At 42.2% G+C, this 25,065-nt stretch overlaps 1 protein-coding gene across 2 annotated transcripts in view; it reads right to left on the minus strand.

The window, feature by feature from the left end:
* The window catches only part of ptprub (protein tyrosine phosphatase receptor type Ub), a 198,377-nt gene extending 178,133 nt beyond the window's left edge, over positions 1–20,244 (minus strand). The window contains exon 1 of one of the 2 annotated variants that reach the window (XM_034697921.1): positions 19,728–20,244. In XM_034697921.1, coding sequence (XP_034553812.1) covers positions 19,728–19,797 — 70 coding nt within the window. In that variant the 5' untranslated portion in view covers positions 19,798–20,244. The remainder of the gene's footprint in view (positions 1–19,727) is intronic. The other variant, XM_034697922.1, reaches the window with a different exon arrangement.
* Between the last annotated feature and the right edge of the window lie 4,821 nt (positions 20,245–25,065).

A 25,065-nucleotide genomic window follows, 5' to 3' on the forward strand; every position in this document is an offset into this window, starting at 1 on the left:
GGATTCAAGGGAGTCTGAACGGCCCCGAGACAAAGTAAAGAGCTTTTCATTACCTGGGATTTAATTACCTTCAACCACCAGAGTGATGAACATATATAGATGCTGTGTTTAGCCCATTGCGAGGCTTTTTGAGAGTTTTCCACGCTTATCCTCTTGACAATATTTGTATTTGTGATTTGAGCTGATACTCTGTGTAGACACAGTTCTGTTTAACAAAGCATTAATTATGTAAACCCCACAAAAGCAAAGCTGGTTCCCCCTGGCCTCCAGTTTCCTCTCTCTGTCTCTCTCTCTCTCTCATTCCCTTTGTCTCCATCCATCCCGCAAATCATAAACACACACGTGCCCAGACACACACACACAGTAAGTGCAGTGAAGCAGAATGCATCTGGCTACACAGCCCGTCAATCTCACATTGCTGCTGCGTGGCCTTGCTGCGGGATGACACCCGCTCTGCCCAGTCTTGCTGCTGGAGTTGATTTGAGGCTTCACACAGGAGATTGCGAGATCCCACAGAGTAAGAGGCTGGGATGATGTGAGACGAGGAGAGAAGGAGAAGGAAAGACAGTGAGAGGGAGGAGAAGGAATGAAGGATAGAAAAACTGGGGAAAAAACAGAGCGTGACAAGAGAGGGATCTCATTGTGCCCAGAGAGCACCTCTTTCTCAGCTCCGGCAGCACCAAACACATGCATATGAAAAGCTCAGGTTGTGGTTGCTCCTGCCAGCAGACTCATGAAAACTCGACTAAAGCATGGTGCTGTTTTGTGCAGGATATGAAACATTTCTAACTCCTAGCTCTTTGTGCCGTGGGCGCTAAAGACATGCAAAGTTCTCATCGCTGCCAAGAACATGCCATAGCACATCTGAAAATAATGTAAAAAAAGGAGGAGGCCGTGTAAATATAGCCCCCCCTGTGAAAGTTTAGCCTGAGGGTGTGTGTGTAGGGGGGAATTGTGTCAAATGAATGGATCCATTCGATAAAGATGTGAATGCAGAACAGTGCACAAAAAAAAAGTATGACAAGCAGAGCTGAATCCGGAGCAGTCATAATAGCATTACCACCTCTGCTAACCCCACTGTGCTTGCCCCTCCTCTGAGGTAAGACTGATTTTCTGCTGAGCATGGTGCTCAGAGAGGAGAGTTTAAAGAAGCCAAAACAGACAACATGGGAAATGAACAGTGAACCTGGAGACCTCTCATAGTTTCCAAAGAAGCACTTTACTATTTATCTGCATACTGATCATTCAAAAAGGGACATGAATGTTTTGCTTCAGTATCATTTAGATGAAGGATTTCTTCCTCACAATGAGTTTAAAGAAGACACTGAGCAGGCAGGGGGATGAATGTGTTGGCATCTGTTTTGATTTTTTGTCGGCATTTGTTACATCACATGTAATTTAATGTCACAACCGGAACACTGAAAAGAAAATATTCAAAGATGAATTCATACAAACCATGAAAAACAACCAGCAATTTCACTTTTGGGTTAAAACAGTGGAGTTAATACATTTTTTGGATAAATAATGCATTCCATTGTGAACAAAATCCTAAATGAAAGCTGCTTTTCATCAGGCTTTGTTTACTGGTTACTGTGGATTCTTTTTGTGTGTGCATGTGTGTGTTTGTGTTTTGTCCATCTAGTTGTAGGGACAGGTGTTCTAAAGTAACCCTGTATGTGGCTCATTGCTATACTAAATAAATTAGGGCTGTCAGAGTTGACATGCTGATCCCAATTAGAACCTTTGTTTTTAATTGTGTGCCTTCTATATCCCTTTCGGCTCACCATAGTTACGCCGCTGCTCCTGCTGCTACCAGAACATAACAACACCACTTTTGAACGGCACATTTCACTTTAAAAATCTCACATAGAGCAAGTCAAAAGTGATCTGTACTTTGTGTCAAACAGAACGAAAATATCACCTAAGTAGTTCAACTTGGAGCTACCACTGTATATGAGCTAAGCCTACAGGTGCAGCTACTTAGAACGATGTCAGTGGGACTTGTGGCTCGGTTTAAAGGACGTTTTCAGGTTCGTCAAGCTTTAGTAGTGCCAGGAACAATAGTTTCCCACATATGGGACATGTATGAAGCAGAGAAGGCAACCAAACTGGAACAGCGCAAATGCTGTTGCATTAACGTGGAATCACTGGACATCAGCAAGTTTCATAATTTAGTAACTACACACCATAACAACACTGATTGGACATTTTGTACATGCGGTCCAGAGCATCTTTTAAGAGGTTTGTTCTTTGGGGAAAAAAATGTATAATGCAGTTCAAAGAATGAGCACTTTATATCTTTCTCCTACCTCTAAGTTTTGGTTTCACACAACACTGGTGGAGCAGTCAAGCATTTATTTGAATAATTAATCCAAAAGATCATAAAATACATTTCATTACAAGCACTTGATTCCTAAATCAAGACACTGGTAAGAATTGCTTTAAAGCTCCTGTGAGGAGTTTTTAACAGGTTTTGAAACAGGCTGAAATGAATACTGCTGCCTCTTTCTGACCTAAAAAAGCAAACAAGAGTATAAAAAAAAATACAGACTATTTCTGTATAGTTATTTTTAATGCCTAAAACTACTGGACAGGGGTAGGTGTCAGGAGTCAGGGGTCAGTTGCTGATTCAGCTTTTAATTTAAATATATTCTACAGTCTAAAGAATCTTGATGAGTGACACATCGGACTTTCAACAGAGAGCAGGATGACATTTTTTGTCAAGAAACATTAATTAAACTTGTACAAGACAAAATGAGCAAAGTGTGTTTTGTCCACAGGGGGTCACTAAAATCTACATAAACCGAAAGTTCCTCACAGGAGCTTTAAATTGTTCATATAAAAAAAATAAGAGTTCACATTTTTTTTCGATTAATCGTGATTACTAGTTGAAAATCTGCGATTAGTTGTTAAAATTTTGCCATTATTCAGAATTTATAAAATGAATCGTCTGATAGCCCTAAAATAAATAAAACACTAAATAAAGTCATATTTTTGGGGCTTTTTCACCTTTATTTCATAGAGGAGAGTGAAAGTGGATAGCGTAGGAAACTGGGAGAGAGTTGGGGAATGACGTGGGAGAGGCCACAGGCTACATGGGCAACTAAACCACTCAGCCAAGTGTGTGCCCATAAATCCCCAAATAAAGCAAATTCCTTCATCTTTTATTTTCTAACACTTAAATGTCAATCTGTTTATGTTGTTGAAAGAAAGCAAATTTCAGATTTTAACATTTCTGACCAGACAGACAGTTTTTTGTTGGAGAAGGCATCACTACATAATATTTGGGGGTTAGGTTCGTGTATGGACCAGAATCTTGGGATACATATCACAAAATAAGGCTTACAGCTTGAATATATTGCAATGTGTTGAGATTTTATAACTCTAGTCAGAGGGAAGTGTCAGAGTTTAAATAACACAAAATCTCAATGTCTTTTTTTTTTAAACAAAACAGCTGGAGCTGGAGTCCATTCAACATCCATCATTCCAGCAGTTCTTTCTACAGTCTTAGCAAATCCACTTTACATGCATTGGTGGAATTCTACTTTCAAAGCAGGTTATATATTTTCTATCACTGACAAGTATGGCCTCAACAAACCTCAAAATAATAAATCAAGATATTTAATCCCATATGCAAATATAAGAATTTAATGATGTGTCTGAAATGGTTCAGTAAGTAGGAAAAAAGCACTCTGTGTGTCCCTGCTGGGCTCTGAACATGACCCTAGCTACAGGCAGTAAAAAAACCCAATCCTGATCAACTGACCACTCCTGGTTATTTTTCATAATGATTATATCAAAGGCCATGGAGAGAGGGCAACCTTTCTGCATGCAGGCAGCAGATCCCCAGCCATGAAAAGGTGCCACAAACAAAAACAGGAGCGGCAACAGGAAGCTCTCCACCCTGCGTACCGCTAGAGGCCAAAACAACGTGAGTATAGTGGCTGCTGAGATAATAACATACCATGTTGTGTTATGAGCTTTCATGTTGATATAACCACTAATGATCTACCTGAGTGGCTGCCTTTGTCTGGGTTTGTTGGTGCCTGGCGGCTGTACTGCAAACCACACACACAGCACCATCATAATAAAGACATGACTGGAGAAATCCAAAACTGTAATTTCCCCTCAAATTATAATCTGCGCTTGTAAACATATACGTGTCCATGTGCTCATTTTCCCTGCAGCATCACAATCTGTCCTTGCTGTCTTCTCTGAGCAGCCACCAAGGAGCAAGAAATTAGCACGAAAAGCTCTTCAAGCAATGATTGCTAAGACAACTTCACTTCCACGGGCGTTAAAGGCAGAGGTTGCAGTCAGCTCAGTTTTCCTCATTTCCTAAAAACACTTTATCAAAAGCGGCAGCTCGGCAGAATCCCAGAGAATCTGGCCTGTCAGCTCCAGAGTGACAACAACAGGGCAGCTGCTGTCGGCACAACATGTGAGAGGCTGCGTTTCCCAATCCCTCGCTCCCTCTTCTCATCTCCATGTGTCTGCATTTCTCCACCAGCTTTACCTGCCCTCCCCGTCCCCCTCCTCCTCACTCTTCTTAACCTTGACCGGGATACATGACTGGGGAGCTGACAAGCCTGAGCATGTGTATATGTGTTTGTGCGAGTGTGTTTTCTGAAGCATTTGTAGGTCAGAAAAAATACCCTCACTGGGAGTCTGATAGAGGGCTCAGGAATACTTTTACTGCACCAGAGCCTTTTCTTATTTATGTTATTTTACAGCAGTGAGAGTCTGCGCGTAAAGAAAACATACTTTTGCAGAACATGCACGGATTCACAGGGGAGACATGTTCCGGTGCAACAGGTGAGAGCAGAGACAAAGCTAGAACAATGCATTAGTGGATAAGAGGCGAGTCTAGGCATGAGAGTGGCCTTCAAGACAACTCCCCCCTAAGAGACTTAAAGTGTTTAATCTGAAGCACACAGCTTCATGCGGGGGGCTTAGACAGTTCTAATCTAACAAGCCCTTTGAAAATAAATTCCTCTATTTTCAGGTCAATAAAGTCTCAGAGAAGAAAAGCGGAAGGGTTTCATTGTTTCAGTGAACTACTTCCTGCAAATGATACAAAACTAATTTTGATACATCTTTAGCACGAGGTGTGCCTCAAGGGAGTGAAAACATATGTATACGTGAAGTCTCAACAATCCTATCCTCCAGTGTGGAGAGTGAAGTCAAGAGGTGCTGTGAATCAATTCAGGTTAAAAGAGGTTAATATTGTTTGCCCTGCGAGCAATGAAAAGGCCAGCAGTGTGACTATGCATGACTGCTGATCTTTGTGCATAATCCGTGCAAAGGATACATTACCAGATAATTCAGGAGTAGGAAAACAAAGACAATAGAAATCTACAAGACATGCTGCTAAATGTGTATGTGTATGTGTGTGTGTGTGTGTGTGTGGGGGGGGGGGGGGGGGGGGGGGGCTGTATACACACAAGTACACATTAAAGCAAGAGTGTGCCTTCCATCAACCAAATTTTAAAACGTGTACCTGCTCATTAACTCAAAATGAGTCACTTTGCAAATTACAGTGCAGCCAAATGTCCCAGGTGTAGCTGACCCTCCTTCTTTTCCTCCTTTCATTGCACATGCTCACATGTGCATCTACACACACACACACACACACACACACACACACACACACACACACACACACACACACACACACACACACACACACACACACACACACACACACACACACACACACACACACACGCTTCCAAACAGCAAATAAGATGCACAGATTTCAGTTCCAGGTGTGACGTTTGCAGTCTGCATCAACGTCGCCACAGAGAATTGGTTACTATAATCAAGTTAATCTGTAGAGCGGGAACTGGCTAATGAAGTTACCTTCTCCCTTTGCCCCAGGCTGGGAAATTATGTCTCTGTCGGGGGCCTTTTAACCTCCACATGCCCGCATGTCCCCCCCTCAGCCTGCAGACACACACACACACACACACACACACACACACACACACACACACACACACACACACACACACACACACACACACACACACACACACACACACACACACACCTTCACGCACAAGCTTAATGAGTGTCTGGGGAGGCAGGCAGACACACACCCACTCAAAGACGAGTCTAGTTTGAGCTGGCGCTCACCCCTGCCTGGAATACTGAACCCTTCAAGAAACACTGAGCGTACTGTAGATCCCTGAGACGCCCCTGAGGCTGAGAGGACAAGGACAAAGACATGGAGACGAGAGAAACACGCTGAGGGAATGATGGAGGAGTGAAGGAAGAGAAATTAAGAACCGGAAAGAAAAGCACCTTGACAGGGAAGGATGTGATATCTTGTTTTTTCATGTCTGGACAAGTAGGACAGGACCAGCTCCACATGGAGGACTGTTACAGAGCTGTGGCTAGTTGAATGAGGGGGTTCCAGTCGATCAACCAGATCAGAGCCAAAGCCATGGAGTCATTTTGTATATCAGTATCATTAATAAAGCCCGATACTGTATTGATCAATGTGTTAGTGAAATACAGCAGTACTTAGCGGAACCAAATCAGCAGCAGGCAACAGCTGTGAGAAAGCAGATGCTCCCCATGTTTGTCTTCCAGTAATTCAGACCCAAAGCTCTTTGCAGCTGCTTCACAATAAAAGCCTTCGAGGAAAACAAACAGATGCAACCCCAGCAAGTGTTTAAATACACTTAGTAAAAACTAGCTATGGTGTTGAAGTACTGCTTAAGTTTCGTCTTCCAACTGGAAAAGCCTAGAGCAGACCCCATCATTGTGTAAAATATTTAAGAGTGGGAGATCTCATCTGGAGTATAACATTTACCTTCCTCTAGCTGTGTACATGTTCCAACTTTTTGGCTCTTTAATTCATCAGGAAAGTTCCTCTCATCAACCATTTGACCTTTGAACTATTGGGACAGAGCTGAAAGATATTAATCGATCAATAAAATGTAAAACCCTGAAGTCATGTTTTACCAACCTGAACTTGAGACAGGTCAGATTTTTAATAACTTGGCAAGCAAACTCAGATGTGCCAGTGTAGTCTACTAAATAATGGAACATAGACACCTTCACTGGGCACCAGAATAACCAGTAGTTTAACTATTATTAATATTTCTATTTATATACTTATGTACTTTGTCTATCATGCTGACAACAGGGAAGCTGGGGTGGGAAGAAGCAGCACTTTCCAAAACTAAACCGGTGTTCTGATTTAATACGTGACCCCTGTTAACTGGAGGCATTCAGCTGAATGGGTTAGAGGCTGCGATGGATGCAACAGCTCAAAAACGGAAAGGGTCTCTTTTCGTTAGAATGCCAAAGTGTATCCCTCAGATATGTCTTCACTCTTTCTGTTTTTGACAGCTATAGCATCAACGACCACAGACGCACTGGCTGAAAGTCACCAGTTCATAGGGCATCGTCTTAAGCCGAAAAACTGGGTCGCATGTCTTAATCTCTTAATTTAGTGAATAGGCCGAGGTCTTGACTTTCCATAGAGCATGTGAATATGTTGTACAACATAATGTGTGTGTGCACGCTACACTAAAGGTATTAACACCACAGTCTTAAAAATGTTAATCTAGACCAAACTGTTATCATTTTTTAATCTGATATTTGTAGGTTTTTTGATGACTACTTATGATTTTCATTAAGGGTGGGCAAAAACTCTATTCAATAGACCAGCTAACTATGCGCTGATTATTCGAATAGTTGCCCCCAACCCCACTCCACAGACAAAAGGAGAGGGAAACCCATTCAATGACGGTGCAAATTTATTCTAGAAATATGAAGGATATTCTACTTTGAACTATAAAGTTTGCACTTAACCTCATTTATGTTCATTTTTTGGTAGACGTTCCTTCCAGAAGTCTCACAGAGTATGCTTTCTTATGTTATATGGAACTTTTGGTTATATAATGGCAAATAGAACAGCTTTCAGATGCCCTTAAACCACTGGAAGAAGTTTGTACCACATTACAACCAGGGGCTATAAATAAAACAGAAAAAAATCATTGTAAAGATGAGATAAAAGTTAAATTAACAGTTTGATGTTTATTTTTTAAGCTATATTTTTGGGGCCTTTACACATTTATTATAGAGGAGAGGAAAGTGGATAGTATAGGAAACAGGGAGAGAGTGGGGGGAATGACATGCAGGAAAGAAGCCGCAAGCTAAACCTGGGCCACCCGCTTCATGGGCGCCCAACTTAACCATTAGGCTAAGTCCACGCCCAGTTTGATGTTTATTTATTATTAAACGATTATTCAAATATTCTAAAATATCCCTCATTTTTATATGTATATTTTCATATATATACGATGGTGACTTTTGTTTGATTAGCTGTCATCTTTTGTGTGAAAATGTTTGTTACACACAAGCATGAGGACACATGTTTAAGTGGCAGTTTATTCATTTTAAATGTTACTTAATGTTGCTCATTGGCAGTCATGCTTTGTTGGAGAAAGTGACATGTTCAGAATGCATGTTCAAAGAGCCACACATTTCATCAGCGTTTACATAAACCAGCTGTCAGTTTGAAAAAAGGCGATGAAATGTTTGAAATAGCAGTACGGTTTATGGCTGTGTTTAGTTGTGTTGAATAGATAGATAGAAACTTTAGTTAACAATCAATATAACATGTTGAAGTGATTGGGCTCCAATTCTTAAACATTAATAAAGTGTGATTCATCATGTAAGTGGTTCCACGCTGTTTTAGACTTATTTTTCCAGTAGTTTTGTAAGAGCACACAACACCGTCACCACTTATGAAAAACACATTTTCTTCACTAAAACCCCCTGTGTCCTCTTTCACCCACATTCCTCCCTTTAATATTTTCAACCAGCTCATTGTAACCACAGGTTTCCACTTAAACGTTTAGAACAGATAAAGAAAAATCATCTTGCCAAGCTCTGTCAGACAGGCGGGCAGACCTTCCTCAAATCCTTCAGCAGGAGTTTGTGGCACCACAGGGACTCACTGGGCTGGGATAAATCCTCACTTCGATGGCCTAAGCACAGAATGGGCCCCGTTCCCCTCAGGAGCACATGTGCCTAACCAAGCCAACAGACAGCCAGTGAAGCGAGAAACCCTCCTCTGAGAGGTAAAACCTAGTTAATTCATCTGCCATAATGACAGTCTGAGCCACCGTTGAATCTCCCCAAACCACGACTGAATCCCAATCCAAAGATGTCTCCTGCTTTCACTGTCACACGAGAGGCTCACAGAATCAGACATCCGCTCTCTCTCTCATGGCTCAGAGAAAGGAATTAAGAAGTCAAGTTGTCTAAGAGGACTACCCCCCACCCCCCACCTCCCCTTTTGCTTTTCCAGTCAGGAGTGAATAAAGCCAAGTTAGCCAGACAAACACATTCCTGTCTGCCTCTTGTTCTGGCAGCACTACCTCAGACATGACTGAGTTATCCCTCCATGCTGTGCTCTCCCTCTGATGGGATTAGCTCTTAAAGACTGTGGAAAACAATTCCCTGCTCCCTCTCAACAAGGTCAAAAACAAAGCAATGCTGTGTCACGCCATGCACTGATAACTCTGCCAAATATCCACCTGCAGGAAGGTTTTTTAATACAATGAAAGAGCTGTTACCAGGAATAGAGGCCCAGGTTCACTGTAAATAAGAGTAATGCAATGAATTAGCGAGGCCATTTAATGTCACCTTTCTGTGTTTGGATAAACCTGCTCACATCGTTGTTGTTATTCACACTGGCCTGCTTCCATATCCTTTCTAAAGGGCGGTAAATGGCTTCAGTTGTGGTGCAGAGGCTGCAGGTATCAGGTTACCCCCTTCACAATAAAAAGCTGGACTAAGAAGAAAGTAGCTACCTCACCATTCTCTGTTTCACACACCAAACACAGGCTATCCATTTCCACGGCCATGTTTCCTAAAGTAGAGGAGGGCGAGGACCCAAGGGTATCATGCTTTTAGTTCTGCCTCGCAGCTCGTTCACTCAGTTAATGAGAACATTAATTACATTCCAGAAAAATATCTCAAAAACAGCAAGAGAGTGTGTGTGTGTGAGCGAGCATTCACAAGAGAGATGAACAATCATCAATGTTTCTTTTCAAAGGTGCTGGTGTAAGGCAAATGCGTCTGAACACTGCTAAAATGCCTCTGGGAAGTGTACGGCAAAATATTACCATTTTCTAATTAGGTTGAGACAAATTATGAAAAGTTTGAATGTGTGAAGAAGGGAGATAAAGAAGGAAGGTGGAGAGCACACTGTGGGTAAACAAAGCTATCTTGAGTAAAGCCTATTAGCAAGGGATCTGAGCATCAACAGGGTTCTATTGTCTGTTCTCTCATTGTCACATGATACCACAGCTAAGCAGAGTAATACCCATATTAACCACCATTCTCCTAATGCCTTTTCTCCTGTCCCCTGTGATCAGCCTACTTCCAGCCATAATCCCAGTTTAAGCTGATTCTTAATTACCCTGGCTGTCCTGTCAGACAAAGGCCAGGGCTGACCTGCTCTTGGGTCTCCAACACACACTGCAGTCCACCTACTCTATAAACACAGAATGCACCCTGAAGCCTGTTGCCACAACAGCGTCCTGCTTTTTACACTCTGCAGCGCAACGTTTTATCATCACAGGAATATGTCCTTAATGCAGTATGCTAATTCTGTCATTAGCATTTTCCCACCGTGGAAGAAAAAAGCAAACAAAAGCTCTGTAATAATCCACACGCTTGTGATTTATGGAAGTTCACAATGGCCAAAGGAGTGCAGTGAATATTTACATATAATCAGGTGGGAACAATCGCCAATCTGCCCCCTGCCACAAGCACAGAAAACACAATGGCACTCACCAGCATGCATACAAACACCCTCTCAAACACCCACACACACAGACGCACACACAGAAGGGCTGAGCAATTATTATAATCTTCTGTTTGAGGTTTGAATTAAGCTCTTTGTTAACGACACCCCGTGGGCTCCCTGGACATTCTTGCATATTGGTGGGTGTGCGCTGATGTGACACACGCAAACGGTGCACTGCCTTTGGTTTCACGCTATTTAAAAAATGATACGGACGGCACTTCTCTAAAAAGCTTGCCATTCATATCAAAATGCCAAAAACAATAGAAAAGCGCTGAAATCTCCTCCATTGGGGCGTGCGCAGGCCCCTCAGGGCAGCAGCTTTACAGTAGATCACATCACAATGGTGGTGTCAGCGTTTCTGAAAAGCTCCCATTTCCCCTGTGCGCACTGTGAGAGCAGCATTTTAGGAATCATCCATGGGAGGCGCCTTCAAAAAGGTCAATTTTCATTGCCAGCTTAGCATGGATGGCAGGCCAAGACAGAGGCATTTTCAAACACTACTGTGGACACAGTCTTCGCCTCACTGTACAAGGATACAAGGCTCCGGGTCATGTTTGGTGCCCACTTCAATCCCGCCACAAACCCCTTCATCTCTTAGGGACCATCTCCTTCCCATTCCTGCCCTCCTCTTGCCCGGCGGGCCAAATCAGGCGGCCAAGCACAGGAACAAACAAAAGGTCTTTCAAACTGTTTGTAGAGCTGTCTCTCAAGAAGCCGCTCAGCAATCAGTGGCCTAGGAGGAGCTGGAGGGCACTGGAGGGCTGCGAAGCACCAGAGTGCCTGGAGGAAGGATTGTCAAGATTACCCCACCTGACATTCAGCTGAGAGGAGGATCGCCTCATTTGGGGTGTAGAAACAGACTTACACATCAAAGTCCATATGCTCACATTATGAGGAATACTGCTGTGTCTTTGTTTCTGAGCTACATAAATACTCTGATGTTAGAAAGCACATACTTTTCCGATCAGGAGCGCTCTCTGTTAAAGCATTCAAAGATATGACTCCTGCATAGTCCAGAGTTCATCACTGCCCCCAGGTCTTTATACCACCTTGTCAAAAGAAATGAATAATAGAAAGTGTTTTCCATGAGTCATTTGTTAATGAGTGACTTGAATTGCACACAGTGAATAACATGACACTGGAGAATTGCCAGAAAAAAAAGGAAGGTGCAATCCCTGAACTGCCTGCCCCTGAAATGTCTCAACAGCCACAGGGGAAGGACTGTTTCTATAAAAACCGTGCTAACAATCCCCAGCAGCAGCATGTCAAAGCGAGGAGGACTGTGATGGAAGGTCATTCAGGATCGAAAGGAGAGTTTCAAGAGGAACAAGACAATAAGCTGAGTGTGACAGGCTGTGTTTGGGAAATCAATAGGTCTGCTTTTGTTCTGTCTCACATTCAACAGCCGAATGTGAACAAAGAGTCCAGATCACCAAGTTCTCAAAGTCTCTTTACCAACATCACTTGACAAAAGCTTTTGAACCTGGCTGACTGTGAGAACCGGGCGTGCTGCTATCATATTATAGCATCCTCCCACAGCCGGCGTGTATCTGCTGTTTCTAGTTACTTTAAAAAGAAGACAGGTATGATGCCAGTACAGTGAGTTTAGAGTAAGGATTCCATACATAGTCAGAGAAAAATCAAACCATATTTTTTCTACAAGGAGAATTTTTCCAGCATAGAGCTGTGATGAAACTGCATGCAACATCCACGTCACTGCAGTTTCACTTTGGCTGAGTCTGATGTTCTCACTTCAACTAAAGATTTCATGAACCCTCTGAAACCCCCATTAGTAAAAAAAAAAGTGAGCTTCATCAATATCAAGTCCTATTTGATAAAGCTGTAGATCACGTACTTCTTTGTACCTTTTAAGGGGGCTCAACAGGTCTGGAACCAGTCCGCTGACTGATTTACCGCCAGCTGGCACCTGTGCAACTTCAGCTGCCATGACCTACCCATAACCCACCAGCAACAGCAGCTGTCACAGCCCAGTGTCACCGCTGTGCCATGCGACTGAGCTGCACAGAAAGAGGGACAAAATGCCTTCAAATCAACAACAAACAGGGGCAACAGCAACCCCAGATAAAGCTCTACAACTGAGCAGGTGTGTTGTTTTCTGAAGGGGCTCAGTTTCACTTTGATGTCATGCTGTGAAGGCCTCAAACACTACGCTCTTTACATCAGCACACCCCACGTTATCCACGCTCTGTTACACTTTAATGCATTTCAATTTTCACTGTCCTAATAAAGTTTATGTGAAAGAGTGTCAGTCTAACAAGCGTGACATACATCTGGGTGATAAGTGTCTGGGTTCACTGCTGGGTCTCTGTGGATTTCTCGGACCTTAGAGACCACTGGTCGAACCAGAAATACTGCCTGCCTTTAGAGAGCAGGCATCACAGCACAAAGACAAGAGGAAGCCCGCATCTGTTACACCACCGGGGAGAGAAATATCCTGAAGACGAGTGTTTTGACTTTTAGAGGAGTGTCAGCGGTTCAGATTTCACCAGCAGAGCACTGCAGGCAGCTCAGACAACAGGTCGGATGTTTATGCCGCAATCCCGGCCCTAATCCTGAACCCTGACTCTGGTGACCCCTGCATTTGTTACTCTCTACACAAACACACATCAGAGGGACCGGTGAAACTGGCTGGAACTTTGTTGACACAGGAGAAAGGTAGAGAAACACGGCCAGTGGGCTAAATATAAACCGCTCAGGAGGTTTTCGTTCCTCTGGGTGGAGGATAAAGAGCAGCACTTGCAGCATCACTCTTGGAGACCCACTTTGTGCAGTCTGGAGCTCGCTACCTCGGGGAAGAAAAAAAACACAAGGATTGAAACGTCTGCAACTCGCAGCCCTGCTTCTTTCTTTGTTGGATAATTACACATCTGTGTGAGTGTGCTTGAGCTACGCAGTCTCGCACTCCTTCACATCAGAACTTTAAACACCAGCCCATCTGTGCTGAATGATACATTTTCAGGTCCATTATTCAAGTAAAACACATGCTTTTAAGTGATAATGTGCATAATAGCGCTGTCATTTTAGACCAGCACATCAACAGGATATTTTGGAGCTTAGTTGTAATATATACAGCCCTCATATGGAAATGAGGCTCACTCTTTCATGTTTGAGAAGATTTCTACTTTTTTTCTCCACACAATGCAGCAGACGCTCTTCGGCTGAAAACCCAGCTCTTTGTATGCAATTACGTCATGCGAGTCCCGGCTGGCTGGCTGGCTAGCTGGCTGGCTTGCTGATTCCCACTCCACATCAAACTTGCAGGCCACAAGCGGGATGCCACTTTGATCAAATGTAAGTAAAATGGACTTGCCGGAGTCTGAGAGATCAATACCACATTAATAACACCTGGCCGAAGGAGCTGTGAAGCCTGCACTCAGGCTGCTGCTGCAGAGTGGAGAGGAAAAGGAAGAGGAAGGCCAGGGCAGGGAGCTGACTGTAAATCTCTGTCTTGGCATCTGTTCCGGGGGGGGGGGCTGGAAGGTCTCAGGGTAACCCTGAAAAGCTCATAGTGGCTCTCTCAAGTCCCAGCTAGCATCAGAGTCAGAGCTGAGTCACTCTGCAATGTGGGACCTTCCTGAGTGTGCCGGATTCTTTTTTTACCTCTTACTGGCAAAACAGCAACAAGCAAAGATGCTAACATCCATGCCTTATTTTCATGAATATGCTAGAAAAATCATAGTAATAGAGGAGAGCAGGTTTCATACCCTAGTAAAATCAACACTGTGTTTGTTTGTTTTTATTCAAGACCTCTTTGTTTACCATTGAGATTTGATATAGAAGAGCGCAGGTCACAGAGAAGAAGGCCAGGCTACATGGCAGAGGACACAACCGGCGGGAACAATCCTGCTTTTGGGCACTGCCCTCTTCTCAAAGGCCATGGCCTGCTCTTTCTCTTCCTGCCTTAGAAACATGACTGCCAACCCGTCCGTGACCTTTAAGAAGAGCAAACAATCCTCCGCCTGAGTACACCGAAACTCACAATGCTTTTGTGAAAGACAAAAAATATATATAAATAAAAGTCAGGCCTGATTTAGAAGCAGAGCAGTAACATGTGATCATTAAAACAAGAGTAACTAAATGCTCAGCAGGATTAATTAAGCACAACCATCACAAGATGTGCGTGAGCTACAGTCTAGCGTAAAGAAATGTCTGCACACTCAGCAGCTCAGGACAAAGTGAGGTGAGATGCATCGCAAGAAAATGAGAAATGTGACCGGTTGAAGAGACAAGGCCCCTGATTGGACACGTTGCTGTGCATTAATCAGGATTCTTGAACACATGCAGTACATGTATATGTTTTGTCTTCCAGTCATGTGACGTGAGACAATCAGGAGCGGCTCGCTCTCCTTCACAAAGCTGCGAATTACAACAGATCAGAGACAGAGAAGTGGAGGAAGCAGAGGACTCCTCTCATAGGCATCCTCTTTAATAACTCATGGTAGTGCTAGAGGCAGAATGGCTCACAAGCACAAGTCCTACTATGCCCATAGCAAAAACAAAAAATCCACGTGAATCAATCCTTCTGTCATTCTTTATTTCTTTTATAGAAATAAAACTCTCTCTTCTTTCCCTCCAATCCCCCTCTCCCTCCCTGTTGCAAAGTTTTCCATCTGCTGTGTGAATTACTCCCTGTGATCCCGCAAAGATGGAAATCAACCAGTCTTTTTCAGGAGACGGATTCTAGGCCCTATCCCCACCGCCCCTCACCCTCTTTCCACAGATGGTGGCCTAGCTCCTGCAGGGAACACTTCCACTTTGTGGGTCGTCTGCAACCCTGTGGTACGAGTGAGACAATATTTCCGACATGATGGTTACATTCCCTCTTTTCCAACCATAATGCGTAGCTCAGGCTCTTTTCTATCAGTTAGATGTTTATTGTCTCAAAGAACGCATCTAATGGACTCTTAAGTACTCATAAAGCCACTACAAATAGAGGCTGTGAGAGAAATAACGCAACAAATATGCATTCTGAAGAAACATTTTGCTCGTGTACTGAATAGTTTTGATGGCATGCTTGTTTTTAATCTTAGTTGTTTTTTTTCTTCTGTCTGCATGTTTCAGTGTGTCAGGGCACCTGTCAATGCTAGCATATTTAGGAGTTTGGTCTTTAAAAGGTCAAATATTGACACGGCTAGATTATTGACAAGGACCTCAGATGATGTGTATCACAATGGATGGGTCACAATACGATACGTATTGAAAATCTTTGCTGTAAAATCATGTTGCTGTGTTTGGACCAAGCGGCAACCTCCGGCCGTGAGAATTGAAGCCAATGCAGAAGTGCTAAAAACTGCAGTTTCCCGGTTCCCATTGCGGCTGGCTCCAGAAGTACCAGAAACCACATACACACCAATTTAAAAAAGCCGATCTTTACAGCATAAATAAACATGTTTACAGTCTGTTAAGACAGTGAGTGTAGTCTGGATAGCTCATTTCTCGATCAGCACACACTCTACAGGGTGAATTTTTTCCATAACGCAGCAATTTCTAAGATATTCAGATTACGAGTTTCCATTATGAGAGGCACAGCTGACTACAGTGTTCCCGCCTGATTGACAGGCGGGAACACTGTAGCTGTTGGCTAGGAGGCTCAAAGTCCGCCTCTTTACCTCACATTACCGTTATTTATACAGTCTATGGTTTGGACGCATCTATGTGTTAATTGTTGTGCAGATGTGTAGAGCTTACAGAGGAACCTTGAATGGGACTAAAAGGAAATGTTGCTGTCTGGTGATGTTGTTTCACCACACTGATTTCATTAGCAGCGCTCACTCTCTTGACTCTCCCTCCAATACTTGACTCAAGCACGACTACTATCCCCTCTCTCTCTCTCTCTCTCTCTCTCTCCTCTCTCTCTCTCTCTCTCTCTCTCTCTCTCTCTCTCTCCTCTCTCTCTCTCTCTCTCTCTCTCTCTCTCTCTCTCTCTCTCTCCTCTCTCTCTCTCTCTCTCTCCTCTCTCTCTCTCTCTCTCTCTCTCTCTCTCTCTCTCTCTGATAACATGAATTTAAGGAAAAAGGAAAAGGATGTTTTCAATCAATTTATGTATTGATATGACAAGGCAGTAAAACAAATTCTCCTATACGTTGCTGTTTTTCTGGACTGCCTTCAATATTGGTAAAAAGAAATGTTCTTCACATAAGCTGTTATTGACCAAAAGTCCAAAATTCAGACATATATTTAGTTTACTACCACATTTGACAGAGAAAAGGATAAAAGAAATTCCCATAAAAAGCAAATGTTTGACAAGAATTTGCTTTACAATTATTTGCCTGTCAGATAAATAGAGCTGTACTCCTTCTTGCTCATACATGGTAATGATAACGTATAACGTTTCAAAGCACCATTTCTGATGTTTGTTATTATTATACACTCCACCACACTTTAACTAGATGGTCTTGGCGTCCCAGTCCTTTTCATCTGTATCCAAGCCTTCACTTATCCACTGAAATAAGCCAAAAGGATATTCTGCCTTAACTTTAGATCAAACTGGGAAACGAGTCATGAGATGAGAGATAATTACACCACTGAGTTGACAACATTTTCTGCTAATAGAGGAGACAGATGGTAAGTGAACATCCATTCAAATCCCATATGACACAACAGAGAGAGTAGAAGTGTCATATTGGACTCTTACAGCATGAAAAAACCCACAGCGCTGCACATGGAAACTGGACCTTCATGCTCATAACCTCTCTGTGTGTGAGCAAATATGATGCGAATGTGATGTTTTTCCCCCTTTACTACAGTCAGTCCAGTGCAGCAGAGAGCCTCCATATTTCATAGCCTCTAATAATTTCACTTCCCCCCCCGAACTGACAGCCTGGACCGACCGCGGCATAAGAAAGAAAGAGTTATGGGAAATATGGATTGGATCAGGTGAAAAAGGCATGAAATCCCCAAAGGAGTGCAAAGCTCTAAGTGTTATTAAGCATTGAAGGTTAAGGTGTGGTCTTCACACGATTACAGCAATAAAGGCGGAGTGTTAATCAAACGAGACACTCTGAAGATTGTGGGAGTCAAGCCTGCGTTTATGCTCCTTAGATTCTCCTCTTCAGGCGAGCAGAAAAGCATGAAGGGAGTCAGCAGGAGGAGCAGCAGCCAAGGGAACTAGTAGGGTTGACAATTAGGGAAAGTCAAAGCACAGATGTCACACTCTGGTTATCACCAAAAAAATAAAACACCATGTAAATTTTTGTTGACAGGCTCTCTGACATGGTCGTAGTCAAGCGCCACTGTTCCATTGAGCTCTTTTAATTACCTGCGTGTGATTTAATCCTTCATATGTTGCAGCCCATTCCTCTTAATGATCTGCTCCATTCAGCTCGTGACAATACACAACCTGCTTGCATGGTTTTGTTGATTTTTTTCGTTCCTGTTTCTTGCTGCGCTCTAAATATGAGTATTACGGATTAGAAATGTTTTTACCAATTCCTTATGAAACAAAAAAACACCAGGGGAGCACAAACGTAGCAGCAAATTTCAACCAAAAAAAGTCAAGCCTCCTTCTGATCTCCACATAATGAGGCATTTCTTTAACATGCGTATGACTAACACTAGGCCGCATTGTTACACAGTGTTAAAAGACCCTGCAGTGTAAATGTCATCAATATTTCTCCCTTATTACCCTGGTTTTATGTGCTACCGGGGTAAAAAATTATGCATGTATATGTGTGTGTGTAGTTGAGTGTGTGTATGAGTGTGTGTGTGTGTGTGTGTGACAAAGAGACTTGAAAAGGCCCACAACATTTTTTCGCTTTAATAAAAAAAAAAGCCCAAAATGCAGCTTTGTAATAGCATTGCATGAATGACTAATAGTACTCAGGGTATAAAAGCATATTTTGAAAACATGAATATGAAAAGGTCTATGTCAGATTCCTGTAAAAGGATTTTATTTTTGCCACTCTGGGTTTCACTTTCAATCTCTCCAGTGTGTGGCAGTGACAGGCTCTCAAATGTAGACATATTTTTAAATCATTACAACAAAAATCTAATAAAGTGTCTGACATGGGAGTAGTGAAAGAGAATGTTTAATTTTGATTCTCTTATCCTCAAAAGTGCACATAAAACAGAAGACCAACCGCCTCTTTTTAACTACTCTTCAAGTCCTATTTCTGATATCAGGTGATTTCTGTGAGCACATGGGCATGGCTCTGCACAACAGGAGAAAAAACAGCAGCTAGAGGATTTAGAATCAAACATAAAATACCCATAAGAATACTTCAAACCTCATCAATATGTAAGGAGACACTATCCAACCAGGCTTTCCAACCCTAACAACGGCATGGAGCAGCTCCAGGTCCTGGATATCATCACTGATTGAACTCGGGCTGCTGGGATTTTGGGGAAATTCTGACTCTCAAATATCTATTAAATTGCCTAAGGGTCGTTGAAATGTTGTTCGTTGTATTTCTAAGGAGACATGTGGCTCTGACTTATATCAAAGTGAGGAACACAATGTCACACCTTCCAGGCAACCTTAAAATATACGCCTGAGTAAAACCAGAACAGCCAAGACAGCAACGAGACGAGGATTGTGCAGTTTTAGGAAATGGGAGCTTTCCCCTGAACACCCAGACCCAGTCCCCTAAAATAACCCGAATTCCTCGCATGACTCTGATATTACGCAAACTTATCCTTCCGTTTTCAAACTCGTCTGAATAATATTTTTGCTTTTTCCTGCCAGAGGGGACTACCACTGTCCCACTTCAGCAGCGGTAAGGCGCAGATAAACACACAAGCGTGTCAGGTTAAGGTAGCACAAAGTTGACATCTTCCCCAGACTTGCACTGCTTTTTCCAGAAGCAGAGTTTAACAGCGTGCCAAAACTTTCAAACTGCACTCAAGACATGGAGATGGAAATATGCCTTACCTGTTGGCCCCTCAATGCCATCGGCGTAGATCTGAACAGTCAAAATCAACAGAAAGGCGCAGGTGTTCATCGCGTAGCTGTTTTAGTCCACTTTAAATGAGCAGAAGGAATCATTTCATTCACTCCGTGAGGTCCGGGCGCGTGAGCAGGTAGAGCCGAGCCCATCTACTCCCCCAATTCTCACTGAAAAGACTTTCACAGACACTGAGGGAGACAGGGCAGAGCTAGTTCTGCAAACTGACGTCAGGGTAAACAGTTCAGGGAAGAGATTTCTTCTCAAGCCCACTTTCCTTTCCCAGCCTCCACTTCTTCCCCTGCATGCTCAAAGTAAGAGCAGGGCGCCTCCAAGCGGCCGGAACCTGCAACGACGGTGTGGTACTCAAACGTCAGCCATGTAAAACCAGGACTGGGTGTTTTTGTGCACCTGTACTTACATCTTTGTGGGGACTATGAGTTTAAGACACTGGAAAGGCAGACTTTTTTTACTTTCTCGAAAGGTTGTTTGAGGTTTGAAAGTGACGTCAGATGCGCAGGGGCGTGTCCAGAACTTTTTGACCTGGGGTGACCCAACTGAGGCTCTCACATAGGCAGGGGTGTCCAGTGCATTTAAACATAAATAACATTTACCCTTTCTGTCTTCACAACCTACTTTCATTAAAGTATCAAACAGTTGTTATATTCCTTTTTTTTTTTTTTTTTACTTTTTATTTGCTTTTTTCCAATATTGACAAACATAAAGCACAACAAATACACAAAACATACATAAACAAACATAAATATAGTAAGGGGCTCTTTCTCAGTATCTATATTGTTGTTTTGTGAAGTGTTTTCCGCACAGCAGGTATCACCACCTGTCTTTTTATTCTTGTAATCAGTCCATTTATTCCAGCGTTGACCATGGGTCCGTGCTTTAGTCCGCAGGTAATGTGTCAGTTTTTCCATGGAATATATTGCTTCCACTATGGCCAAACATGTTATATTTATTTTGACCTAAAAAAAGAAAACATGACAAAGTGGCATAAATCTTCAAAGCTTAATTCTTTAAGGACTTACAAAAAATGTTTTTTTCAAAGTCACATTTGAGGGCACTAATAAAGAAATCTACTGTCAGCCTTTTAACTCATCCCAAATTACAAATTATAGATTGTAATTGAAACCCCACTTCTGACAAGGCAAACAGCCAATCATAGTTTAGGATTTTGGGGTGGCCCTTGGGGTGGCAAATTGGATTTCAAGGGGTGCCAGTACCACCCTTGGCCACCCCTCTGGACAAGCTACTGCAGATGCGGAAGTGCCAATCAGGTTCAAGAGGGTTCGAATCAGAGTGTGTGTGTGTGTGTGTGTGTGTGTGTGTGTGTGTGTGTGTGTGTGTGTGTGTGTGTGTGTGTGTGTGTGTGTGTGTGTGTGTGTGTGTGTGTGTGTGGCCATGTCAATATTTTATTTCATTTTTTTTTTTTTTTTTTTTTGCCATTATTTGATAGGACAGCTGAAGAGAGACAGGAAACATGGGGAGTAGAGAGTGGGGGAAGGAAATGTTCATGGCCAGGAATCAAACCGGCGACCCCTGCAGCGAGGACTGTAGCCTCTGTATGTGGGGTGCTTAGACCGCTAGGCCACCAACGCCCCTGTGTCAGTATTTTAAAACAAGGGTTTAAATGTGTTTGTTGGAACCCTGACATGGTGATGGTCTTTTTCATTTATTTATTATTTATTTATTATTTATTTACCTAGCATTATTCAAAAGAGAAGTTACTATATCTTCCCACAGAACAGCTCATAACAGCTGTCACCATGTTCCCAGCTGAGCAGTTGCAGGATCCCAGTCTGACAACATCAGGTTGAAAACACACTCACCAGATACCCGTCATGGTGCTGTGTACTTTCCTCACGTCAGTTCCCATGTTTTAAATACTAATTCTTTATCCAGCTTCTAGATGGAACACAGCTACAGTTAACCTGTACAGGATACAATGATGTTTCTCCATTGTAGCTGCTGTTTTGAGGGTTGAGGTAGAGGTAGTCACACACTTTCCTTACTCAGGAAAGACAGGTCAGCATACCTTTATACTTCTTTGTGACAGGTGCAAAGCATACATCTCCATATATTATTCTGTGCGCACTGAATCTGCATTTTGATGAGCTTACTTTTTTCTTCTCCACTTGCAGCTGGCCATGTTTGTTGAGGGGATGCCTGACAAAAACCCACCCTTGGATTTGATTTTACTTGAAAGTAAACATCTCAATTTATAAAGACTGAAAGAGCTGCTGTGACTATGACACTAAAAAATATCCTCTGGGTTCTCAAGCATCACAAAGTTATGCACAGCATACTGAAAGTATTAAAGGTGAATATTTGTTGAGTTGATGGACACTAGTCCCCTGGATGTCCTCTGGTACACGTTACAATGTCAAGTTTTCTCCAAGATTCACCTTTAGATTAAACATCTTGCAAAAGTGCTGATGTTGCACTAGCTCCCCTGCATGAACTAACCTGATGTTAAAACATGGTTTGGCAGACACATTTAGCTGTGGCTCCAGGAATCCCAATTGGATCAAGAGGCCATTATGCAGGCTATTCATCACTCAGTTTGTTGTCATGTGTGAACACTAAAGTGGTGTATTAAATTAAAGGGGGCAAACAGACGCATCTGAGGCTTCCAACATGAGCGCACATCGCAGTCTCTAATATTGTTAGCCCTGAATGACACATGAACGATGGATTGCTCTGTAAATTACTTAATTTAACTAAAGGAGCACAGCGTATGTCAAGCTAACACCTGTAATTGCACCTGCCTGATGCATGGTAGCCATTTTTGTGCCCTGGTATTCAAGGCACAGAGCAGCAATTTATTTAAACTAGAGAGTAGTTTGGCCTGGATCTGTTCAACTGCATGATAGTTTAATTTGCAGGAACAGGATGTTGCAAAACACTGTTTGAATCCGACAAGAGGACAGGCATCAGTGGGGATGTAGACAGCTGCACTATGATGAAAGTCATTTTTATCAAGCATTTTCTCCGCTGCCACTCACGACCCCCTCACAAACAACTACATCTGCACAGGCAGTGTCGTGCATTCATTCATAATAACATATCATTACAGTACAGAGAGGAGTGCGCTATCAAACTATAACTGTCCATCACACAGCACACACAGCCTCGGCATGCAGTTTGGTGCTTCTAAAGTCAAAGAAACAGAAAATCACAGGGTGGAAAAGTTCTGCTATATCTGTGAGATGAAACTTTGAAACAGCAATCACCAAACAGTGGTATATGTCACAAAAAAAGTCTGACATCAGTGATTGTGGTGTAATCACAATTTTGTAATGCTTTTAGAATGAACCAACACAGCAGTTAGTTTATTAGTGTGAACACTGGCAAAACTCGCACAATCAGGCTATCTTTACAGTATAGTTATTGTTATTATTTCATAGGTTGTGGCATGTATCTATTATCCTCACCTTTGTGCCAGAAACATAATGTTAATGTCAAACTCTACAGCTCATTCAGGAGATATGCACGACTATTCTCAATGTTAGCATGATGCATTGATATAGATGAAGCGCCCCCCTGTGGGAAAGGAGAGTGCGGGAGAGTTATTTTATCGCTGCTGATCTTGTTCTGTACAGGTGTACTTACACAGAGGTAGTTAAATAACTTAGTTTCTTTTTTCATGGGAAATAAGTCAGATTTATCCTCCATTATGAATGCTTGAAGTGACAAAGGTATAAAGAGTTGGGTTTTTTTCCGCACTGTTCTTTGAATTGCATTTCCTGATACTTTTGCTATTGGGTTAGTTTGTTTATATAAAGCATATACAGGCATCACTGTACTTTCTCTCTTTTTCAAAACCAGTTAAACCTCCTCACAGGAGATTTAAATACTGAAAATTATAATGGAAGTCTAAGAGACTGTAACATGATATTTCAGCAACTACAAGTGTTAGAGTATTTAAGTTTTATGTAAGGTGTCCAATCTACTGATGCTAAACAAGTCCAAAAAAGATACCCATGGCACCACTAGTTGGTCAGCTAGTAAGGAACTCCCGTTTCGCACAGTGTTCCTTAAAGGATGCAGATTCGCTGCAAGGCTCAATCTCTGGTCAAGAGATAGAACATGCCAAATACGTTAGCATCTGTTACCCGCCAAAACTTAAGTCAAATAATATCCCAATGGGAAAAAAACATTTTTAAATATTTAAAATTCCAATATTCCAATGATCACATATTTCAAACAGTGAGCCCATAGTGGTAGATATTTCTTATAGTAATCACTAGTTTATTTAAAAAAAATTTAAATCCTGTTAATATTTGTCTGAATGTTACTAATGTTACTAATTCTGAAAATACTCCTGAAACGATCTGAATAATGTGATTTCTCCAAAGATTTCATGACCCATATTTGGAATGTTGCTTTAAAGTTTAATGGCCATGACAGAAGTGTTGCACTAGTGATACAATCCTCAAGTTGTGGAATAGTGTGTTGCTTTTTTGTCTCTACTGTGACTAAGCTGATAAAACAGAAGGTATCTCCACCATTCTGAAGACTCAAACGTCATAGGTTCAAACTCTAAGGTAGCAAGCAGTACTTTGTGCACATTGGCACATAGATTGCTCTTTGGCAATCACAAAAGAAAGATTTCATACCATTAAACTAAAAAGGGGGAGGATAAAGTAGTATTTAGTAGTAGTTACTGTTTCATCTGTAGGTGGTTGCTTAAGGACTGGGATGATTGCAGCAGCAAATTGCAGGTGGCAGAGGCTGTAGCGGCATCATTGTTGGCAGCAACAGGAGCAGAGGCTCATAACTGCCAGCCCTCACACTGTAATTTCTCCAGGACTTGCTGTTCTAGTTTTTAGTGTCATTCATTGTTGGATTACCAGTTAGCTTTAAATGAACTGAACCAAGGCCAAAGCACTAACAATCAGAAGTAAGCTGAATGTGATTGTGAGGAAGAGATGAATGAAAGGAGTTAGACTCGCACCACAATGTGAAAAATAAAAAAATAAAAAACAAACTAAAAACGTTTGCATGTCAGTTAGTCATTGAACGATCTGCATTTAACAAATGTCATCATCATGACTTTATCTGTAGAACACAAGCTAAAACACTGCCTTTGTTTAAATATTAAACATAATGTATTTTATTTCAAAAGTGTCCATTATGTTACAACATTATTTTGGAACATCAATGTTTTTTCGTCACATCCTTGTGTGCACATGTTTTTTTCTACTATACATTTTCTCCAGAGTAAAGAGAAGAGGGAAAGGAAATAAAGAGAGTTATGTATTTGCAGCACATCAGTTTACAGCACCCTGTTTAAAGTAGAACAGCACATTA

This window comes from Notolabrus celidotus, chromosome 12 (genome assembly GCF_009762535.1).
Source record: "Notolabrus celidotus isolate fNotCel1 chromosome 12, fNotCel1.pri, whole genome shotgun sequence".
NCBI lineage: Eukaryota > Metazoa > Chordata > Actinopteri > Labriformes > Labridae > Notolabrus > Notolabrus celidotus.